The sequence below is a fragment of the Panthera onca genome, chromosome E2, assembly GCF_046562875.1.
Source record: "Panthera onca isolate mPanOnc1 chromosome E2, mPanOnc1 haplotype 2, whole genome shotgun sequence".
Lineage (NCBI taxonomy): Eukaryota > Metazoa > Chordata > Mammalia > Carnivora > Felidae > Panthera > Panthera onca.
This window is the reverse complement of record NC_138353.1, coordinates 33331005-33347222: the sequence shown is the minus strand read 5'-3', so window position 1 is coordinate 33347222 and position 16218 is coordinate 33331005. Positions and strand designations below refer to the sequence as shown.

The window sequence follows — 16218 nt, the reverse complement described above, 5'->3', positions numbered from 1 at the left end:
GGAAGTGGACTTGTGTTAATTACTTATCTACTTATTTACTTATGAGAAAAGGAAACAAACTTTTAAAATATATAATCATTTATCTGGTTGACTTAAATGATCACAAACAAGTCCTTTATATATAGGTGATGTTTATTTCAGGTGTGATAATGTTGGCCGTACACACTCATTATTTTGTCACATTACTGTCATAAGCTCTTCTGGAGCAGAGATAGTAAGAAATAGCTCCATCTTGGCCTCAGGGAGAATTTTGATACGTAAGTACTGATAGGTTGCCAGAGGCTCAGGGGATCATCACATTAGGGTGAGGCTCTCCTTCATAAATGTACCCATGTCCACAGATACTAAAAATGACACCAAGGAAGTGAGCACTTTTTATTCAGTCCCTCCTTGAACTCTTAGAAGAAAGATAATGTGTTATGGGATGGGGAGCCTTCTTGAAATCTTAGAAGAAAGGTAGTATATTGTTATAAAATAGGAAGAAACCTTAGAGATGACATCATCCAACCTTCTTGGTTTTGTTAATATACTTCCCGTTAATGACAGCACAAGTAGTTATCCCATCTGGAATAATTAGGGCATTGTCATCTTCTGAGAGAGGGGGCAGAAGAAGCTTCCAGCCTCGTTGGGAGACCAGAGTATGAACAGCAGAGGGCTGGAGAAGCTGAGGTGGCAGGTGTAAGGGAGGGGTTGTAGGTAAGTGAGAGGAGGACGGGAGTAAGGACTTGAGGGGTTGTGACGCTAGATGAGAAAGTGGTGGCATTGTGGATGGGTGCTCTCAGCAAATAATGGTCTTGGGAGTGAACTGGAAGGAGAAGAGCTTTAGTTAGAATGAGATCTTTGGAGTCAAAAGTTTGAAGAGAAGGCCAAGATTGTGACTGTGTTAGTGAGTGGCTAAAGTAGAGTGAGAACAGATTACTGCAGTAGAAGATTCAAAGACATAAGAGGCTAGAGTGTTGGGTGATTCAGCCTCATGGATTTTGAAGTAGACAATGGAGTTGGAAGGGAAGATGACGGGCCATGTGATAGAGTCTTACTGCAGACAGGTCATGACCAGGAGCTCGGTAGGTGACCACATATGTTGATGGATTAATGTTCACAGCAGAACACACTGGAAGTGTATGAGTAAAGAGGTAATGTCAACAGACGTTTCTCAACATTTAAATCTCACTATTCGTAAATAGAAGCTAAAGTTGCAACACATTTGGTACATTCGGAGTACTTCTGGTGAATTCTTACAAAAAATACTAAGGCTATCTATCTTATTTTGGACTTTCCCATAGCTCCTGCCTTCGTTCCTGGCTAGAACAAGACACCTCCTGCCCAACATGCAGAATGTCTCTTAATATCGCTGACAATAACCGGGTCCGGGAGGACCATCAAGGAGAGAACTTGGATGAGAATTTGGTTCCTGTAGCAGCCGCCGAAGGCCGCCCTCGCTTAAACCAACACAATCACTTCTTCCACTTTGATGGTTAGTTTCAACCTCTAAACCCGTACCCACGGGGTTCTCCCCTAAGGGGATGCTGGTTTAATTATAAATTGCCCTGCCTAGGCCAATTTAATAGAAATATTTCCATCTCAATTGAAAGTGTTCAGTAGGCATGGATAGCACTGGAGAGTTACTCTGTGCCAGGCATTTGCTGGATTCTGTGTGAATATGGGGGCAGGGAGGAGGGGGAGGAGGGGGAGAAAGAGGAGGAATGAATATTGACTCAGCCAGGCCTGTGAGGACCACACTTAATGATAGTTAACCATTGCTAATAATTTATTACATCAGTGTAGTACTTATGCAGGAGCATTGAGTAGACTTTCCAGTGAGTGCCAGAAGCAGAATCAGAGCTAGAGCCTTTTCCTTGTCCATAAAATATGAATATTCTGTCCCTTACAGTTTTGCAAGGAGTTGTAGTAAAAACCCTACTTAAAATTCTGAAGCCATGGGCTGCACACCAGGGGCTGGTTGATCATCCTTCTTTAATTCATATTGCAGTGAGCTGTTGTGGATTCTTATCACTTCTAATACCACTGAGTTCCATGAATTAATATTTGTTACCATGAAATAGGTATCCTTGGGATTTTGTTAGGAGGAGTGTTCTTTTTTTTTAAGTATAATTTATTGTCAAATTGGTTTCCATACAACACCCAGTGCTCATCCCAACAAGTGCCCTCCTCCATGCCCATCACCCACTTTCCCCTCTCTCCCACCCCCCATCAACCCTTAGTTTGTTCTCTGTATTTAAGAGTCTCTTATGGCTTGCCTTCCTCCCTCTCTGTTTGTGACTATTTTTTCCCCTTCCCCTCCCCCATGGTCTTCTGTTAAGATTCTCAAGATCCACATATGAGTGAAAACATACGGTATCTTTCTCTGACTGACTTATTTCACTTAGCATAATACCCTCCAGTTCCATCCACGTGGCTGCAAATGGCCAGATTTCATTCTTTCTCATTGCCAAGTAGTATCGCATTGTATATATAAACTACATCTTCTTTATCTGTTCATCAGTTGATGGACATTTAACCTCTTTCCATAATTTGGCTATTGTTGAAAGTGCTGCTGTAAACATTGGGGTACTTGTGTCCCTGTGCGTCATCACAGGAGGAGTGCTGTTTTGATCTGATTTGAGTTGCCAGGGGGTGGAGCATTATGGGAGCCATGGTGTGTTGATGAGACCCCTCATAGGAGGATGAAGGGCAGTAGAGTCTGGTCTCCGAGACTAGGAGGTGAGGCCACGTGGCTGGCTGGGCCACAGGTGCCGGAGGGCTGAGAGGCAGCTGCTTTGTTGGCTGTCGATTAAGGCCTCTACCAGGTAGGACTTTGGAAATACGCCAGCAGATCTTGCACGTGGGGCCCAGCTGTATAATCCGTTACCTTATGAATTTGTACTAAAAACTTAGTCAAAATAGAAAAGTCACTTTGTTTCTCCCTGGGAAGTACGTGAAATAAGAACCTAGTTTTTTAACAGGCACATTTTGTTGGGCGGGACCTTGAGACAGCCATTGAACTTGTTTTTATATTCCATGCCTCGGTGCTTCTTTGTGAAGGAAAGCAAAATAACTCCTAAACAGGTAGCTTGATTAACCAATACTTGGAGCTTTAGCTTAGGGTCCCCCCTTTTCTTGGGGAAATGGCAGAAGCCGCCGACTTCTTGGCTCCACACACAAGCCTGTGTTGTCGAACTCTTTGAAAAGAATTTCGAATCGAATCAGAAAACCAAGGTCTTTAAATCAGATGATGCGGTAGAAAATACCTTATGAAAATAATTGTGAAAATGATGTCTCCGCGTGAGTGGTATTTGTGTACGGTGTGACAGGAGCACAAGCCCCTCTCACGTAGCAGCTGTAGAGCCTTAAAGCCTTCCTTCTGTGCCAGGTGGAGAACAGACTGACCTGTGGATCCAGGGCGTCTGGAAAGCAGGAGGGCCTAGTGGTGAAGGATTCTGGAACCTGACTGTCTGGTTGCAAATCCACCATAATTGTGTGATGTTGGGCAAGTTACCTGACTTCTGAGTGCCCTCAGGACAAAAGACCATGAGAACTGAGTTTTCTCTGAGAAGAGTGGAACGGGTATAAAAGTAGCGATGATTCAATGAGCTGATCTGTGTGAAACCCTTGGTACAAAAGGCCTGGCACACAGTAAGCCGTCAGTGGAACGAGCTGGGGTCCCCGAGCGGCTGACCCCAGACTGGACCACACAGGGTACGAGATCTCTAACTTGTGCTGGGTTCTCTTTGTCTTAGGGTCCCGGATCGCAAGTTGGCTGCCGAGTTTCTCCGTCGAGGTGATGCACACCACCAACATCCTAGGAATTACACAGGCGAGCAACTCCCAGCTGAATGCGATGGTAAGGACCGCCGTGCTTCGGGGTGGTTGGTGATCAGGGAGGGGCTGGCCGCTGTGCACTGTGTGCTTCACTCTGGCCAAATAGCAGGATTTTCAGGGGCATGTGACGTAGTAGCTGGGACAACTTCAGTTCATGTGTTTTCAAATTTGAAACTGCTTTGGAAACCAGCTTCCATTTTAGATATGTGGCAGATCATCTGTCTGTTTCTGAGCACCGCCAGGTTCGCTCTGTTGTGATCTAGGCCAATCTTGGGATGCTCCTTGATGCTAACCAAAAATATTTAGAGACTTAGTGACTGGAGAGAATGATGGGCCTTTTATTAAAAGTTGTATAAGGCCTGCTAAATGTGTTTTCCTGACCCTGTCCCCTTCCCTCCCCCCAAATAAGTAAATACACGTGCTCACGCACACACACGCACACACACACATCTGTGGGTATGCACATGTATCTATATACCTTGAGATATGGAGGCACACATACTGTTAGCTCAAGGATACTGTTCAAATATTCTTTGTGTTTCTCTAAAGCTTTGTCATATGGCGGGTATTTTTGTTTTAGAGAAACATGTGTCGTTATCACTGCAATTTAGTGTTCATTGTGATGATGAATGCAGGACTCTTAAAATGCTAACTGCCTTAGTCCTGCTTAGATAGCGCTGCTGGCTGACCTGGGTAAGCCTGGTCAGTACTTCAGAGAGGCACTGGTTCATTTGTTCATTCATTCCTTTATCTTCATGTATTTACTTGACAAATCTGTACTGAAAGCCCACTCCTGCGACGCATGATGCAGTGTAAACGGTTGCATAGCACCTGCCAGGCAAACCGGGTAGATGTGGGCCCCACTCCCAGGAAGTGTAGATTTTAGCCGGGGAGACTGGTTATAAACACAAACAAGATCATTGCTGATGGCAGTGAGTGCTCTGAGGGCAGTAAGGCCGGCAGTGCGGCAGAGGTGGAGGTAAGAGCTATTTTAGCGGAGGTGTCCGAGGGGCTGATACTTGATCTGAGACAAGAAGGATGAGAAAGAGGCAGTTGGGAGAAAAAGAGGCAGCGGAACCTACGGGTTCAAAGGTCATGAGGTGAGAAAGCCCTCAAAGGTCATGAGGTGAGAAAGCCCTGGGGGCAGAGCGGTCACTGTGGTTGGAGCCTAGTGAGTCAGAGACCAAGATTGTGATGCATGCTGATTTTGCAGAGCCGGGTCATGGCAGGGGTTAGTAGGCCACAGCTCGGTGTAGATCTTATTGTGAAAGTATTAGAAGGTTGTTCAAGGCCTTTTTCCTCCCACAGGGGACTGACAGGACATTTAACAGAATGATTTGCTTCTGAGAGACTGGGTTATAGAGGGGCAGGGATGGAAGCAGCGAGCCCAGTTAGGGGGCTGTGCAATAATGCAGGTGAAAAAGATAGTGGTTTGGACCAGGGTGTTGGCAGTAAGAATGAAAAGAAGGGGCGGCTTGAAGACACTTTGGGATGATGCGCCGACAGGACTGGATGACACTTTGCTTTGGGTGAGCAGATGATGGGCCCGCGTACCGAGATGGGCGGAAGCAGGACTGAGGACGGGGCTTCGGCCTTCCTTCCGGCCAGAGGTGAGCCATCCGCATGGAGATGCCACGTAGGCATCTGGACCTCGCCGAAGAGGTCAGGCTGGAGCTGGACGCTTGGGAGTTCTCGGTCTGTAGGTGCTCCTCGAGGCGGGGAGCGGGTCTCTTCCTGGGAGAGGATGCGGCTCACGACGAGGAGAGGACTCCGGGCCGAGGGCTGGCAGAGAGGGAGGGGCCACATGGTGACCTAGGAGGAGGGAGACCGGGAGAAGGTGCAAGGCGAGCACGTGGGGATTCTTAGAAGGTGAGGTCGGAGGAGGACGTGTTGGATTCGGCAGAATGGAGGCGGTTGGTTAACTGCAGAGGAACAGGCGGCTTCCGTGGCCTGAGGGATGGGATCTTCCCGGTAGATTGGGAAATGAGTGGGCACTGAAGAAACAGACCGGGGCTGGCAGCGTGTGGTAAAAGTGGGCGGAGCGGAGCGGTAGAAGTGGTAGCTCGCGAGGATTGTAGTGTCAGGGGAGCTTTTGGCTTTTTTAAGATTTCTTTTTTGAAGGTTTTTGAGCAGGTCCTTTCTGCACAAGTTCCAGAAGCTCTAGAGGAGGATCCAGGGAAGTCATGCTCTCTCATCCTTTGGTCCATCCACCCAGTCCCCGGCCCAGGAACAGCTGCGGAATCACAGTTTGTCTCTCTGAGCCTGGCTTATTTCACTTGCCACAGCGTCCTCCGAGTTCATCCGTGTTGTAGCAGGGGTCAGAGTTTCTTCTTAGGCCAAATGGTGTTCCGTCGTGTGGAGACCACACATACGTTGCTTACGTGACTCTCCGCCGACGGCCGCTTGGATTGCTTCCGCCTTTGGGCTTTTGTGCGTCATGCTGCGACGGGCATGGCTGTACGAGTTCTGTTCTCTGGTCTCACTTCTTTTGAGTACCTGTGGGTCTTCTGTAAAGATAGATGTGGAAGCATGCTTGGGGTGCAAATGGGAACGATCACTAGAGAGGGAGAGATGGAAAGTGCGGTGCACACAGGGAAGTAAAGATGGAAGAGGAAGACGGGAAGCTGGAGGGTGGGGTCAGGAGAGAGGCATTCGCCTCTGTTAGGAGGGCGGACGGAGGCAGCTCCAGCGCTTCGTTGAGGCGTGGTTTAAGTAGAAGGCCTGGCTCATGATAACCAAGAGGCAGAAGCAGCCTGAGTGTCTGCCAGGTGAGTGGATGAATGGATTCCAGAAGTGTGGCACATGCATACAGTGGAATATTAGCCAGCCTTAGAAAAGCAGGAAATCTCATCACGTGCCCCGTGAATGAACCTCCGGGACGTTACACTAAATGAAATAAGACCATCACAGAAAGACAAACACTGCAGGACTCCACTCAGATGAGGTCTCTAAATTAGTCTCACTCTTAGAAACAGAAATTAGAATGGGGGTTGCCAAGGGCCAGTGGGGAGGGCGATGGGGAGTTGCTCCTCAGGGTTTCAGTTTTGCAAGATGGCAGAGTTCTAGAATCTGTCGCACGGTCATGTGCATATGGTTCGCCCTACTGTACACTGAAAAATGGTTAGGATGGTTATATGTTTTTGACCGTAGTAATAACAGGAAAAGTCCTGGGTTCCTGCTGCCTCTTGCTTCCTCAGGGAAGTGCTCGGCCACGTCAGCAGAGTGTGTGAGTGACGACCTAACGGACACAGATGGTCTGCAGTGTGGCGGCCTAATGCGGCCACCCACCGGCTTGTGTCAGGCTCTGTGTGTGGACTTTGGGGTCTGGCAGCTGTTGAAGTCCTGCAGGTGGATCACCTCGCCTGCTCCCTAAAGAAGCCAGAATCACGGGCACGTAACCCTCTAGGAATAAGAATTATTCTTGGAGTTGGTGTGTTTAGCATTCTCTGATAGTCCCCGGTTGGTCTTTCTCTAGCTCCATGATGGATTGGAATAGCCTATTCTTAACATAATTAGTTTACTAGAACATACCTTTTTTATAAAGATCCAATATTTAATTCACTGGATTTTCTGGAAGAAAAGCTTTGGTCTGGTAAAATGAATCTCAGGGAAATGAGGGGGAAGCTGTTGAAGAATGGAGAAGAATGTTACCTGATTGTCTAGGTTTTTATGGACTCTTCTTCACTTAGTGTTCATTTGACCCTGGGGCGGGGGGAATGATCAGCTCCCGTTCATAGAAACCCTGAGGGGACCCAGAAGTGCGGGGCTATTGGTCCCACTGCTGGGCTCTGCCTGTCTAGCCCTCCCACCCCAGTGAGACACTAAGTGAAGCTTTGTGCGTGTTTCACCCTGGTCTTTGCTCTCAAGGCCCTGATGTTGGACACCTTCTCCTTCTGCAGTTACAGTGCTGTGCTCCTGGGGAGCTAATACCCCAGTGGTAGACTTCCTTATGCCTCGAAAGTAATCACATTTTTCCTGCTCTTTTGTTTTTTTGATCATTGGGGCTTTTCCACAATAAAACCATGAACATAAGCATTGCAAAATGAATGTACATACCTGAAAAATAAAATCTGGGCCTTTGATGCAAGTATGGGTGGTGGTGTGCTGGGAGACCTGTGCCATCTTCCCCTAGACACAGACTGCTGCTCAGAGCCCCGCCCACGTGGACTCTGAGACGTTTCTAGAGGGTGGTTTGAAATCTACAGCTCTAGTGTTACGAATTTACATTCTTTATAATCTTTTTTTTTCTGATGGTGGTGTAATAATTTACATCGGGTAGATTCACCCTTCATAGTATCCGATTCTGTGTATTTTGTCAAATTCATACGGTTGTGTGGCCACCACCATACTCAAGGTATAGAAGAGTTCCATCTACCCCGCCCCAGATTCCATTGTGCCCTTTTGTAAAATTGCTTCCTCTCCCCACCTTCAGTCTCTGGCAACTACTTAACCAGTTTTCTGTCCCTTTAATTTTGCCTCTTCTAGAATGTCATATAAATGGAATTATACAGCGCATAGCCTTTGAGCCAGGCTCTTTCACTTAGCCTAATGCATTGGAATTTCATCCATGCGGGTGTGGTATCAGAAATTTGTTCCTTTTCGGCATTATTCTTTAAGGAGAACACATTTTTTTTTACCTGAATTATACCGAGCTTTAAAATGAACACTTTTTAAAATTGGGATATTCTAATTGAACCTGTTTCGGGATCCAGCTGGATTTCCATGCTCTTTTTATTTTGAAATCGAGGCTATCCCCAGCTACCTGTTTGGCATCCTAGGAAAATGCTAGAATGAGTGAGGTTTGATGGGGATCTGCAGAATAGAGGGGCGCCTTGCCTGTGTTTTCAAGGCGGAATGCCGAGTTCAGTGCTCAGAGCTTGCCATACACCATGACCCCAAGGAGTCACTGTTGAAGGTGAACGTTTCCAAGGCTTCCATGTTTGTATTCCTACAGGCTCATCAGATTCAAGAAATGTTTCCCCAGGTGCCATACCACCTGGTGCTGCAGGACCTCCAGCTGACACGCTCGGTAGAAATAACAACGGACAACATTTTAGAAGGACGGATTCAAGTACCTTTTCCCACACAGGTACACTGGGGTTTTATGCATGAAAAGTGGATTCTGTCTTCACAGAGATTTAATCCTGTAGTTTAACTCTTTAGCTACTTAATTGAATATCACTCATGATTTGATGAAGGGTCTCTGTGAATGTCCTCACTTTCCAAAGTTTGAGGACAGACCCATCAAAGAGGCTCAGATTAAGACAAGGACAAGTGTATTGGGGTAATTTTTTGTACAGATGCACACCCCACATCAGCCTGCCCTCGCCAGTCCAGGAGGTCATAACCTTGGTTCCTCTGGGACGAGGATTGGCAACCTTTCTCTGTAAAGGGCAGATAGGCGTAGGCTTTGTGAGCCATGTGGCTCCTGTTGTCGCATCTCAGCTGTGGCTGCTATAGCACTGACAGTGTGTGAATGGATGTGCGTGACTGTGTTCTAGGAAAAACTTATCCATAAAAATAGGCGGAGGGTGGATTTGGCTGCGGGCCAAAGCTGACCCCCAGCTCTAGGAGGTAATGCCCTCTGTCCCCGGTTGGCTTTGCACATTGGTGGGATTTTTTTTCATTAGCTGTAATAGCTATGATACTTCTGTTTTTAAAAGGTCACATTTCCTGGCCCATTATATAACCTCGTTGATGGGCACAAGAACTATTAACATTTGATTTATTTACTCTCATTTTTATTATTGGAATAGAGTTGACCTACAATGTTATATTAGTTTCAGATGTATACTAGCGATTTGACGCAGTATTAACATTTCAAAACAAGGTTCCTGGCAGGACCAGGGGATAGATACATGACCAGGAGTCATTTAACAAGAAATTATTCAACTTCATGTATAAGACTATGTAGAAATCTATTAATAAAATCCTAAAATTTGAGAATCTTTCAAGAGAGAATGAGCCTAGAGCGTGGAATCAAATGGGCTGACATTAGACTTGCCTTATCTGTCCTTCCCTATTTGACCTGGCTGTTGGCTTTGGATTATCCAGCAGCAGAGCCTGGGACAAGGATTCGAGTGCCAGTGGTTCATCTGGGAAGGTTGCAGGAAACAGGCAGCAGGTGGGGCTGTGAGATGGCGGTGCGGGGAAGGCGGCCAGTAAGGGTTTGTTACCCGGCAGGTTACTGTCATGGATGCCTAGGGCTTGATCCCACTGGGGCCTCCCAAGTGGCAGTGAGCAGGGGCATTTATATGCCACTTCCCGTCAGCTGCTGGTTGACGGCTGCTTGAGGGGGTGGGGCTCAGAGTGACCTTGTGCAGCCAGAGTGAGCTCTCAGGCAATGAATTGCAGAAACTGGCCAGCCCGCACTGACGTGGCAGGACCTGCAGGGAGATGGGCAGGGCCCCAGAGCATCTGTGGCCTTGGCCAAGATCTCAGACTGCCTAAAAATGAGAAGAACGACAGTACCTATTTCATAGGGTGTTAAGATAAACGAGATGGTCACGTTGAGTTTCTGCAAGCGTTCAGTCAGTGTTACCTGCTGTCGATTTGTCACCGTCCAGTCACTGTCACTGAGGAGAAACTGAATGCGGTGCCAGTTGATGACTCAGACTCACACTCAGGCGCCCTTGTCTTCTCTTCGATCTTAGTAGCATCTTCATTTCTTTGCTGCTGCAGACTCTGTCAAAAGCCCAGACAGCGTTGGGGACCGGAGCTCCCTCTGTACCCCAGGATTTCTCCGGCCCTGTTCCATAAGCCCCTGAGCAGCTCTGTACGGTCTGTGGTGCTTTTTCTCTTGCAGCGCTCAGATGGCATCAGGCCTGCACTGAACAGTCCTGTAGAAAGGCCAAACGGAGACCAGGAGGAGGGAGAAGCTTCTGTGCAGGTAAGGTGTGCAAAGGCGGGGTGTGTGTGTGTCTGTGTGTGTGTGTGTGTGTGTGTGTGTGTGTGTGTGTGTATGAGAGAGAGAGAGAGAGAGAGAGAGAGAGAGTGTGTATGGGACCGGGGGCAGTCTTGTCGTGCCCGGCAGTGGTCTTCAGTCCTGCCTTTGATGTGCATGAGGCCTCAGTGGTGTCAGAGAAGGCCTCGTGCCACATTGTTCCGGTATGTCAGGTTAGCAAACCCGGCTGTGCCCACGCCATGGCCTGCATTTCCACCTAGGGCCTGCCGCCACCCACTCACTGGGCATTATCCTTGGGACCTGGGGGAGAACGGAGTCATGCTGTCCCGGGGCCAGCCCTGCCATCTTGACCTTGAGCAGTAGCCCTAGGAGGGGCATGGAGAAGCTGGGCACAGGCAGGACTCTGGGTGATCGGACTCATCTGAACCCAGACAGGGGCTGACTGGAGCTCGGCTGTCTCGAGCTGAAATCGTTGAAGTCTTCTCCCCAACACCTCCCTTGGCCAACTCAGAGTTTCTAAGTGCTTCTGTGCACTTCACGCCAATGAGACCCTCTGAGCGGTGTGTGGGTGGGGAGGAGTGTGGTTATCTTGGGAGCCAGATTGGCCTGGATATCCACTTAGGTGAGTCGAGGTGGCCGTCCCTTCCAAAGGCAGCTCCTCTGTCTGGTCTCCAGGGCAGAGGCCTCCCCCTCCCCCATGCTCTTAGCCCCCCACCGTGGGGGTTCTGGTTCACACCCTTTGTCTGTAATTCCCATTTGCTTAATCAATTACCACACTTTCCAGAAACTTTCTTGAGACCGGAGAATACCCCAGATAGCCCCGTCTTTGTGCTTGTGTGCTTGTGACGTGGGGTTTCCCACACACGGGGCTGGGGGCTGACGCTGGTGCTGCCTTGTCCAGCAGTGTTGCTCAGGGTGACGCTGCTCTTCCTGAAGCAGCTGCTTTGATGGGTGAGTGACATGGAAGCTGCTTTCACCCCGTACCTCGTGTGCTTTTCCCTGCAAACAGGAAGCCCTAGAAACTAAGACTCTCTCAGATCTGTTGCTGAGTTAAATTTTTCACACCCAAATCCATATTTGGATTGTGCAGCATTCGTAAAGTGGTATACCTGGCTTCTGGAGAAGGAATTCGGTTTTGCATTCCCGGGTTTTTGGATAGCAGGCCCAGCTTAGATTTGAGTGCTGGGCTGGCTGGGGGCCCCTCGGGGTAGAGCACGTTCACTTTCTGTCCTGATCCTTAACTCTGTTTTTATAGTTAGTGGGAAGATGTCTGAACTTTTCCTAGCACAGTGAAGGGAATGTACTTACTTCACAAGGAACGCGCTGTATAGTGTTTCCAGTCATTCCCAAGTAAGAAGTTCTTGGATAACAGTCCGGTTAGTAAAACCTCCGTGTAGCACAAGCGTGGCACTGGCTGTGCGGGTTGGTACCGAATGCGGCCTGTCCCCGGCCTGAGCTCAGGCCTGCTTGGAAGCCAGCAGAACTGGGGGTGCGCATCCGTTTCCTTCCTTCATCTCCCCCATTTACCAGCTGCTCTTTCTACCTCCTCCAGGGTCGGGCTCAGGAGGAGGGCGGGTTAGGACAGGCCACATGACCCCACCATGCGTGTGTGTGCATGTGCTACACGTGTGAGTGTATCACAGTTGTTACCTGACCCATCTCCCTGTCCCAGCTAGCGGCAGAAGCCTCAGCTGTCCTTCCTCAGAACTTGGGCTGGCCTTTTCTGACCATCCCTCCCTTCATGGAGACCATATCACCCTCCAGGCGGTCCTTTGGGCCGGGTCTGTTTCAACAACCTCAGGCTGGTTCCCTCCAGCATCTGTGGCCGCCCCGAAGGACACACAGTGGGGCCTTACCGTCGGTGGAAGTTGGACTCGCTCCCCTTTTTTTATCTGCCACAAGCAGGTGTCTTTCTCTTCGACTCCTTGCGTGTGTTAGTCACCACCAGTCCCCGGGGGCCCCCAAACTCTAGGGAATAGGAGTCTGGACACATGGCTGTCTTGAAGTCCCCTCATTCATTTGACTGAAGGCAGGGAAGGGTGGTGAGGTTGCGTAACAGGTGCCACACGCCAAGAAATCTTACAGATGTGCCAGTCTCTCAGCCTCTTCCACCTCAACACTCTCGTCACCTAGAGGTGGGTGGCTAGGCTGACACTGGCCAACCTGGGTCTGTCTGGTAGCAGGAACATCAATGTTCAGGCACTGGCCTAAGTGTGTGGGGCGCCTGGGCATTGCCGTAGTGTTCAGAGCTTTAGCCAAAACCGAGAGAGTCCCATTTTAATATCCTGTTATACAAGGAGTCTTGTGATCTTATATCTGTTTTTAAAAAGATCCTTAGAAGTTACCCTCTTTAGGGGCACCTGGGTGGTTCAGTCGGTTAGGCATCCGACTTTGGCTCATTTCATGATCTCACAGTTAACGAGTTCGAGCCCTGCGTCGGGCTCTGTGCGGACAGCTCAGAGCCTGGAGCCTGCTTCAGATTCTGTGTCTTCCTGTCTCTCTACCCCTTCCTGGCTCATTCTCTCTCTCTCTGCCTGTCTGTCTCTCTCTCACTTTCTCTCAAAAAGAAATAAACATTAAAAAAAAAATTTACCCTTTTTTATCTGCCTGCCTCTGTTTTCAGAATCAAGTGAGGGTGTAAAATTTGTGTAGTAAATGTGATAAGACTTGTTTAAGTTTCAGAGCAATTAGTAGAGTTGAACAAAAAATTCCCAGAATGTAAATCAACTTGGAGTTAACTTTATTGTTTTCTGAGAGTACAGTTTCAAGGTGTCTGTGTTTTTCATACCGGTGATCATCTACAAAAAATTGCACTAATCTTGAACATCTGGCGTGAGTCGGGTGCTGTCCTTAGTGGCGCACAGGCCTCCCAGAGCCCACGCCGGCCATTATTCATACACCGATGGTTCCCCACCCGGCAGCCTGGCTCCCTGTGGGTGCAGAAGAACACTGTTCGGGGCACTCAGGTTGGGCGGGGAGTCCTAGCGGGAGGGTGGCCCGTGCTCACAGAGGCCCCCTGCTTCCTCTGTGCCCAGACCGAGCGTGTGCCCCTAGACCTCAGTCCTCGGCTGGAGGAGGCCTTGGACTTCAGCGAGGTGGAGGCGGAGCCTGGCGAGGGCGAGGACTTTGAGGCCCGGGGGAGCCGCTTCTCCAAGTCTGCGGACGAGAGGCAGCGCATGCTGGTCCAGCGGAAGGATGACCTCCTGCAGCAGGCTCGCAAGTAAGTCGACCCTCCGGCTCTCGCTCGCGCGCGTCTCCGGTCGCAACCCAGTGGCCCGGGGACCCTCGTCGCGTCAGGCCCACGTCCTGCCTTTTTAAACAGATTCCAACATTGAAAAGCCATTCAAAACGTTCAGACTCCAAACCTCTCTTGGAAAAGCAAAGGGTCCGGACCTGACCGGTGTCCCCCAGTGAGCTCCCGTGGATGCCTTTGGCCACACCTGCACGGAGCGCCCGCGTGCCCGTGTGTTCTGAGCCCTCAGTGGTGCTTCTGCTTCTCCGAACTCTCGAGGGGAGCACTCTAATTGCATCCACGTGAGAGGCAGGGCTGAAGGAACAGGCCCAGAGAGGCCGACCCGGCCCGGTGTCCGCTCCCAGGCCGCCCTCCTGGCCACTGGGCCTGCCACTGGAGGTGTGGGGTGGCCCTGTGGTGGCCGGTGGAGAGGGGGGCCGGACAGCCGCTTGACAGGCCTCCTCCCCGATGCAGGGAGCCTCTGCCCCTCTGTCCGGGGATGGGTGTCTTTTCCACGGGCTGGTGCCAGGTGACCGCAGGAAGGTGCCCGGGAAGCTGTGTGTTTCTGCGTGTGTGTGTGTGTCCCAGAGCGTCCCTCATCCCTCACGCGAGGCCTTTGGGTTTTGTAGGCGTTTCCTGAACAGAAGTTCTGAAGTCGACTCGGCCTCGGAGCGCTGCCCCTCGGCAGAAGGCACAGCCTCTGACCCCGTGACCCTGCGTCGGAGGATGCTGGCCGCGGCCGCCGAACGGAGGCTCCAGAAGCAGCAGACGTCCTAGCGCTTCCTCGCCGTCCACCGCTGCCGCCTCCGAGCAGCGCGCCGCCACAGAGGCCCGACCCTGCTTCTGCCGCCGCCGGAGGAGGGGTCGGCTGCGCTGCCGCTGTATAAAGCATGTGGTCTTAATAGTGTTTGGACAGCTGACAAACTTAATCCTTTTTTGTAATACTTTCTATGTGACATTTCTCTTCCCGTTAGAAACACTGCACATTTTAACTCTAGGCATGATCTCTTCTGGCATCGACGGGACTTCTTAGGGGGCGGGGCAGCCGAGTGGAAGAGGGCAGCCAGGAAACCCTGAAGCAGGCTGCTCCGACTACTGGGTTACTGCTGCTTGTGGAGGTCACAGCAGACGCTGGTGTCTTTAGCCCCAAGTCTGGCAGGAAGGTGAGGGGGGGCCAGGATTCATAAAAAGCCGCGCGGAGATGTGCAGCGTGAGCCCGACTCCACCGCCGGGTGGTTTCTGTCGTCAAGCTGCTGTTCTCGCTTGGGCGGCATTCAGAACGCTACGGAGGCCAGACGAGCAGGGCCAGAGCCCTGGGTTGGTGGGGGCATCTCGGAAAAGTGACTCCTGATTTGCTATGTAGAGCAGAGGAGGGGAAAGCCTGGGGCTGTGGAGTGTGAGGAGGTGACCTGTTGTGTCCCAGGACATCGGGGACTGACTGCCGAGCTCCAGTCTGAAGTTGGCTTTGTTTCCGTGACCACTGGTGCTCCTGCGGCTCACGAGTACCTCTGAGAGTCTATCCCCCCTCTGTGTTCCAGACCTGGGGAAGGCCAGCCCCGAAAGGACTGAGCAGCAAAGCTTTGGTTTATGGTTCTAGTTCCTTGGTCAAGTCAGTTAGGCAATGCCAGGGGCTGTGGGTTTGGTCCTTTATAGAAAAGGAGAGCCTTACAAACTGAGCAAGTCACTGTTAGAGGGCTTTCTTGAAGAAATAAGAGACCTTTTTTATCTTTCTTCCCCAGAGCCCTTCATTTTCATGACTTTGCTCCTGTTGGTTTAATTAAACATAGAAAGGTAAGATGCTGAATCCATCTGCCTCGGAGCGGACCCAGGTCCTGAACCTGTTCAAATTCTTCCCACATTTAACTTTCAGGATTTGAAACACGCAATCATAGGCTACATAGTTCAGTTTTATGTTCTGTTGGATTACATTTTTTTTTTTTTTTTTTTTTTTTAATGTTTGAAAGCATAGTTTTATGGTAGTCCTTCGGGGAAGAATCCAGTATTATCTAAAATGATTGGCAAAGTTAAATGTATTTTACATAACTGAACGTTTTCGGAATGTTGAAACGTAATTGAAGAGAACAATGGGTAAATGTTTAGGCCGAGATAATTTATTTGAATAAATCTTTCAAAAGCCTTACCTTGAAATGCTGTTAGTAAATTTCTGTGATTTTTAAAAAAAATGGTTTTGTTTTGCTGAGAGCATAGCTATTTGTTTTTATTGTAAAACAATAATAATAATAAAAAGCAAACTCTTCTAGTG

General features: G+C 49.5%; 1 protein-coding gene across 1 annotated transcript in view; it reads left to right on the top strand.

Moving 5' to 3' along the window:
• AMFR (autocrine motility factor receptor) overlaps window positions 1-16218 on the top strand; it is a 44052-nt gene extending 27834 nt beyond the window's left edge. Inside the window, exons 9-14 of the mRNA XM_060651905.3 lie at window positions 1284-1474; window positions 3738-3841; window positions 8774-8908; window positions 10625-10708; window positions 13759-13943; window positions 14585-16218. Of these exons, the coding sequence (XP_060507888.1) occupies window positions 1284-1474; window positions 3738-3841; window positions 8774-8908; window positions 10625-10708; window positions 13759-13943; window positions 14585-14732 (847 nt within the window). The 3' untranslated portion in view covers window positions 14733-16218. The remainder of the gene's footprint in view (window positions 1-1283; window positions 1475-3737; window positions 3842-8773; window positions 8909-10624; window positions 10709-13758; window positions 13944-14584) is intronic.